Source organism: Cynara cardunculus (genome assembly GCF_001531365.2).
Source record: "Cynara cardunculus var. scolymus isolate 2C chromosome LG 1, CcrdV1, whole genome shotgun sequence".
Lineage (NCBI taxonomy): Eukaryota > Viridiplantae > Streptophyta > Magnoliopsida > Asterales > Asteraceae > Cynara > Cynara cardunculus.
Genome location: NC_037528.1, coordinates 39,562,561 through 39,568,706, shown reverse-complemented (window position 1 = coordinate 39,568,706; position 6,146 = coordinate 39,562,561). Strand labels below are relative to the sequence as shown.

Sequence of the window (6,146 nt, the reverse complement as noted above, 5' to 3'; positions counted from 1 at the left end):
TCTGAGGTGGTCAGGTCTATGTACATTTCACCCCTCCAAACCCAACTTTTTGAGTGAGATTTACTAGACCTGTTTGGTCTAGGTGAGCTACATATTTGCCAATAGTAGAGGCAGTGAGCTCTTTGTATCGTATGCATGCATGCTTGGAAAACCAATAGCCACGATTGCTAATAATGGTGCAAGCTTGTCAAAAAGATTTATGTTCTAGCACAAAAAGCATCTGAAACAAAATTGCTGTAGCCCCGTCTAACCAAAAGCATTTGAGATTACAGGATCTTAACTACCCTAAAATACAGCTGAGACTCCATTATTGTCTGTGTAAACTTAAACCTTCTAATGAGACGTCAGAAGTACCAAAGTTCCTATGTTTACCATCAGACACATTTGAGAGTCGAAAGCCATGTTTGGGTAGCTGGTTAATCAATAGAGTTTCTAGCTGGCAAGCCATGCTCTTCCCAGGAACCAAGAAATACAGGACGGATGCATTTTGCATTCCCTGCTTTGACCGATGTGCTCGAACCCGACCCTCAAGATCATCAGTCTGCAAGCACAAATTCCATCAAAAAATTTAATAGAAAACCAGTCATTCATTCAAAAATAGAACACCATTAGCCAATAGCCAGGGTGGCGTAATCATGACGATATCAAAATTATTGTAAGTGAAATGACATAAAGTAGGGAGCAATAAATTCCTAAAGATAAAATTGGAAAGTAGAAACTTATTTTACGATAAACCAACTTATTTTGGAATGGAGGGAGTAGCAAGTTCAAATGAGCACACCTGTCCAACATAAAGTCTGTTGTCAGGTCTAAGGATCACATAAACACTTGAAGCACCAACTGCTGAAGGAGGAGGCTGTTCCCGTGGACCAATTACAACGCATCTTATCGCAACTTCTGATGTAGTTTTCATCTTACAAACCTCAATGCTGACAGCAGTTTCTACATCTTTCAGAGATTTCTCCTTTTGCTCTGCTGATTCTTGGATCTGTATTGGGTGATTGTAGGCTTTATGAGATCCATTTGCACTACAAGGAAAATGTCCAACTTTTATGTTGCTCTTCCCTGAATTTAAGTCCTCTCTGTACATTGAAGTATAAAGTTCTTCAGCTCTATGTATTATTGCCTCTGGAAAGCCTTCTCTCCGAGCTGTTTCAAATGCAAGACTCTCCCTGCATATTCCGTCCATCAACTTCCATGTCAGTTTAGTTTGACCATCCACATATTCACTTCCCATTGCTTTAAACACAGTAGTCTTTGCCATCAGTGGTAACTTGAAGATATCATGCAAGTGAGTTGATACAATCCCCAAACAACCAATTGAATCAAGAGTTTCCACAATACTACCTGCAATACATGTCCCTTTTGCTGTTTCGGTTCCTCTGCATATTTCATCCACAAGAACAAGGCTCTTTGAAGTGGCTCCGGTTATAATAGAACGTAATTCAGACATTTCAATCTGAAACCACAAGCACAGGCATAGTTATGACTGGAGCTTGTCAATAGTTGATAACTAAATATAATATCATTGTGTTGTATGATATTTTTAAAAATATAAAGCTAGACCATGCATCTTTTTTTGTTAAATATTCTACAGTTCAGCAGTTTGCAGTTACATGATCTATGCCGAGTGGATTAGAACATCTATTAAGTACGTGAAAGATAACCAGTCTGATGGTTAGCCAAAAAATTGTGAATCACTTGATGTGTCACCAAATAAGTGAGCAAATTTGCAGAAAGAAAATGAAAAAGAACGAGAAAGAAAAAGTAACAAGACGAGTAAAAAGTTGTAAGAATTTAAGCCACCTGAAATGAGCTCTTCCCATCTGCAGGGCTGTCATAAGATTTCATGTGTAACATAATAGAGTCAAATTGCGGTATTACAGCTGAGTCAGCTGGCACCATAAATCCACATATTCCAAATAATGCTGCAGCACAAATCGAACGAAGCAAGGTTGATTTACCACCACCATTTGGTCCAGTCAAAAGAAACATTGATTTCATATCAATTGTATTCTGCACAGCACTGCCTTCAGCTGCATCAAACCAATATGGTGATAGACCGGTAATTTTCATCCCATGATATCCATTCGTTTGTCCCTTTTCCTGCATTGGAAAATTCAGCATAAAAATGAGAATTGCATGGCCTCCAAAAGTTACCATATTGCCAAGTCTAGAGACTAGACAATATGAAACATTCATTTTACTTGCTTTTCGTTTACCGAGCATAACACATCAAAATATTTTTCACATTGTGAATGACTAAAAAACCGAAGCTTACTCATGAAAAATACAATACATCTAGAAGAATTAAACATCTGGTTCCATCTGATTCTAGCTATGTTTGGCCAACTACCTGATAAGCTAGTAACATTTGGTAAAAAAAAACTAGCTAATAAGCTAAATGACAATGTAAATGACCTAAAAAGACATGTTTAAAAAATAATTGGAAAAAAATAAGGAGCATAAATGAAAAAAAAAAGAAGGAAAAAGACCCCTAGAGCTTATTGAAACGCAACTTGAAGTAGCTTTTAAAAAAGCTAAGTTATGGCTAACCAAAAGAAGCATTTTCAATAAACATAAAAATCAAGTTAGCTTATGGTTGCCAAACATGACCTCTAAAAAGAATTCGAAAATCCAAACAGCATACTAGATGAAGAATGACAAAAATAACTTAAAGGTGTCTAGTTGGAGGATGTCCAGGTAATAGCCATTGAAAAAACAAAATAGAAATGCGCCGAAGAACGTATCAGAAACCATATAGTAGGTGATCAGTTGATAAGTACCTCAGAACCAGAAAACGGAACGAGAGTAGGGAACACCCATTTCCTTCTTCTCCCCTCACTGTTTCAGCATTAGAGAATGTTCAGTTGTGACTAAAGTGAACATGATGTTAGAGTTTCTTATATTATTGAGATGCAAAATGCATAAAGAAAGCAAGTAGACCATGGTAAGGGTAACACACAGGCATGAATATCCTTCTAAGTGTGAGTATTCATAACCGTAATTCACTTCACCATAAACCTTAAGAAACGGCACTTCACATTTACAAAAATTAACTTTATCTATTTATTTCATGGTCAGCAAGAGAATTAAGTTTCACACATTTCTTTTGTTGTTCAAGAAAAACGCAAATAATGAATCTTCTTTCTTATGGGAGGGGTTGAAAATATGACTTTTTGCAACTTTATCTGTACAATTATTAATCCAAGGAGTCTTGTGCTATAACAGGAAGATGCATCATGGTCCACTCCTTTAAACTAGGCATTAGTCAATTAAGTAATATATCTCAGTGACTGCTTTAGAAAATCGAAGTATATAAACATCTTGAGGCCAAATAATATTAAAAACTAGCATACACTTCTAAATTTAATATCTACCTCACATGAGCAAACAATGCTTTTGCAATGACAAGTAACGTGGTGGCAAAAATGAGAACGTTGACTTTAGCTTGCAATTCAGCAGAAAGTCCCCTTAACAATTCTAAAACTGCTGTCTTTGCGTTTGCACCAGCTTCGTGATACCTGAAAAATTGATAAAAAAAAATTCCTAGTAGTATTAACAGGAATAAGATGAGTGTTATGCTTTTCTTAAAACAGAACTTTTTTATTATTAATGCCATAAACAAAAAGATTAACCTTGTGATTGCATCCTCCACCTTCACTGTGGTATACCATTCCTCTCCAACCTTTCTACCCTTTGAATCTATAGATGGCCTGAGTTGTTTTATTTGTTCTTCTCCTGGGTTACCAGTCCAAATAGCTGGTGAAAAACGTTTTCCCTTGAACCAAACAGCTCTGTGCTCCCGAGCATATGAGATTTCTCCCCTTGCACCCCCAAGTGGTGCCGTGATAGCTCTTATTCTTGAAATTATAGGAAGAAAATCTTCCGTAACCTAAAAGAATGGCCAGATGTTAATTTACTCGGGAGGATATTCATAGTTTTCAGAAAATATAATGAAAAAACTTTCATCAAGGAAATTTAGACAAGGACAAGGGTAGATACACAATTAGCATATGAATCTGCTAATCCATGCTAGCATTAAATAATTAATCCATCATTCCGTTAGAGGAACATACATCCCTTTCTATCACTCATAAGCATCTTACTATAGGTCCTCCATATTAGGTTTCCCATGTATTTCAAAAACTACCCCTTCTATGTATAGCCCTTCACGAAGTAAATTTTGAGGGCCCATCTATGTGGCACAATACTTTTGTGCACATGAAATGTTATTGTAGATGCAGGTAGATATTATTGTTGAGTTCACCTGATTTGTAGAGAGATGAAAGCTGTAACATCCACCTATTTAAATATGCTTAACTAGTAATTATAAGCATACCTTATGTGTTATTTTAAAAAAAAAAATTGCTAAAATGCTTAAATGCCAAGTATACTAGTGAGCTATAAGTAGAACTCATAATTGGAATGAGATGTAGAAGATAAGATTGGTGCTAACACCTCACAATTGACATAATTAGATAATGTAAGGGTTCAACATACAAAGTACATTGCATACATGATAGTTGGGTAGGTATCTAGAGTGCCTAAATGAGAAAAATCTACCCAAAACTTGAATGGAAGATCTAAATGGTGATCTAAATGTTGGAACACCTTTGAATAAGTAAATATGAAGTGTTAGAATTGTCGGAAGTCGAAAAAGTCGCGTAGATTGCATTTTATGCAAGTTTTTCAAATTACGGTATGATTTCGATAAATTACGTGCACAATACTCAATCGGGAGGTTTTTGATAGGATGTTAAGCTTTGGAACTAAGTTTTGGACCTATTAGGAGTTGTTGGAGGTGTCGGAAAWTTTTTACGGGATTCCGAACTCAAAATAAAAAAGGGCAAAATTTCAAAGGAAAACATAACTCGTACAAATATGAAAACTGCTGTTATTGGGAGGTCTTTTATGAAACTTTTTTTTTTGTAAATTATAGATTATCTTGTTATGAACGCGTAGGCGAAAACCTTATCGAAAACGGAGTTTCGAGCGAAAAGTTATGCAATTTTTAGTCTTTAATGGTCAAAACGGGTACCCAACCGGGTCAAACCGACCCAACTCGGGTTTTAGACATATAAACACGAATTCAGCCCCAATTCTTCCCCATTTTCGTTTCTAAGTTTCTGTACTCTTCAAGGGAACCAAACTTGGGTGTTTTAGCAAGAAATTGGTGAAATTTTGCAAGATTATTGAAGGTATGCTTCCATTTTTGATAATGTATTCACTTCGAGTTCAAGAAACCATGAAATTAGGGTTGCATGTTGAGAATTATAAGCTGAAATTTTGATATTGTGTAGGATATGCAATACATAACTTATTATCTTGTGGAAATCATGATAAGATAACAAGAAATAGTTGTGTATACATGATATGGTTTGGGAAAGTTTGACTTTTGATAGTCAACCTTATATGAAGATGAACTAGGTGAATGTTTAGTAAAATAATGATGGATTCATGATAATTTCATATAAGCTATGGTAATATAAGACTAATATATGAATTTGGTACAAAATGGTTTGGAGTTTAACTTGAAAAGGTGAAAAATAACTATTTTCGAGTTTGAAAGTCTTGGTATAAGAACTGTTTTAGAAAAATCGTATAAAATAGTAGAAAAATCCTAAAAATATGTACAAATAGGCTCTGGAAAGGTAAGAAAAAGTTCTACAATTCATATTGAAAGTCATTTAATGATTTTGAGTTTAAGAAGGTCAAAACGGGTCTGCAAGTAGGTGCTGTAAGGAGAAAACTAAAGTAGAAAACTTGAATTAAAAAAGGGTTAATTTTATGTTATTGTTGTGCATTGTTAATAAGACTTTATATATGAACTCCAGRTGTTATTTAAGYATAATTTAAGGCCTTGGAAGTGCTTTCCAAMCACTGAACGGGAGTTAGGATTCGACTTTTCGGTTTGGCTTCCGGTTTGATCAACCGATTTCATTAAACAACATTGTGAGTTTATGTGGACATATGTGTGTACTTTGTGATTATATATGCTATGATGTTTTATTGTTTATCCATGATTCATGTTAGTTCTAGATTATTACCTCGAATTGGTCTTATTGCTTGTATTGTTTTGTGATGTGTTTTGGGCGCCGATTGTCGATATCCCATGGAGTCCGGGTGAGACAACCGGAGGGGCT

The 6,146-nt window shown here is 35.4% G+C and overlaps 1 protein-coding gene across 5 annotated transcripts in view; it reads right to left on the bottom strand.

Annotated features, from left to right (window-relative positions):
• Positions 1–181: 181 nt before the first annotated feature.
• The window catches only part of LOC112502051 (DNA mismatch repair protein MSH1, mitochondrial-like), a 40,964-nt gene continuing 34,999 nt past the window's right edge, over positions 182–6,146 (bottom strand). For 3 of the 5 annotated variants that reach the window (XM_025105873.1, XM_025105878.1, XM_025105883.1), the window contains 6 exons: positions 3,639–3,895; positions 3,381–3,524; positions 2,787–2,844; positions 1,807–2,106; positions 782–1,459; positions 182–541 (listed from right to left, as the gene is read on the bottom strand). In XM_025105873.1, coding sequence (XP_024961641.1) covers positions 308–541; positions 782–1,459; positions 1,807–2,106; positions 2,787–2,844; positions 3,381–3,524; positions 3,639–3,895 — 1,671 coding nt within the window. In that variant the 3' untranslated portion in view covers positions 182–307. Of the gene's footprint in view, positions 542–781; positions 1,460–1,806; positions 2,107–2,786; positions 2,845–3,380; positions 3,525–3,638; positions 3,896–6,146 lie in introns of those variants that run through there. The other 2 variants (XM_025105888.1, XM_025105896.1) reach the window with 2 other exon arrangements.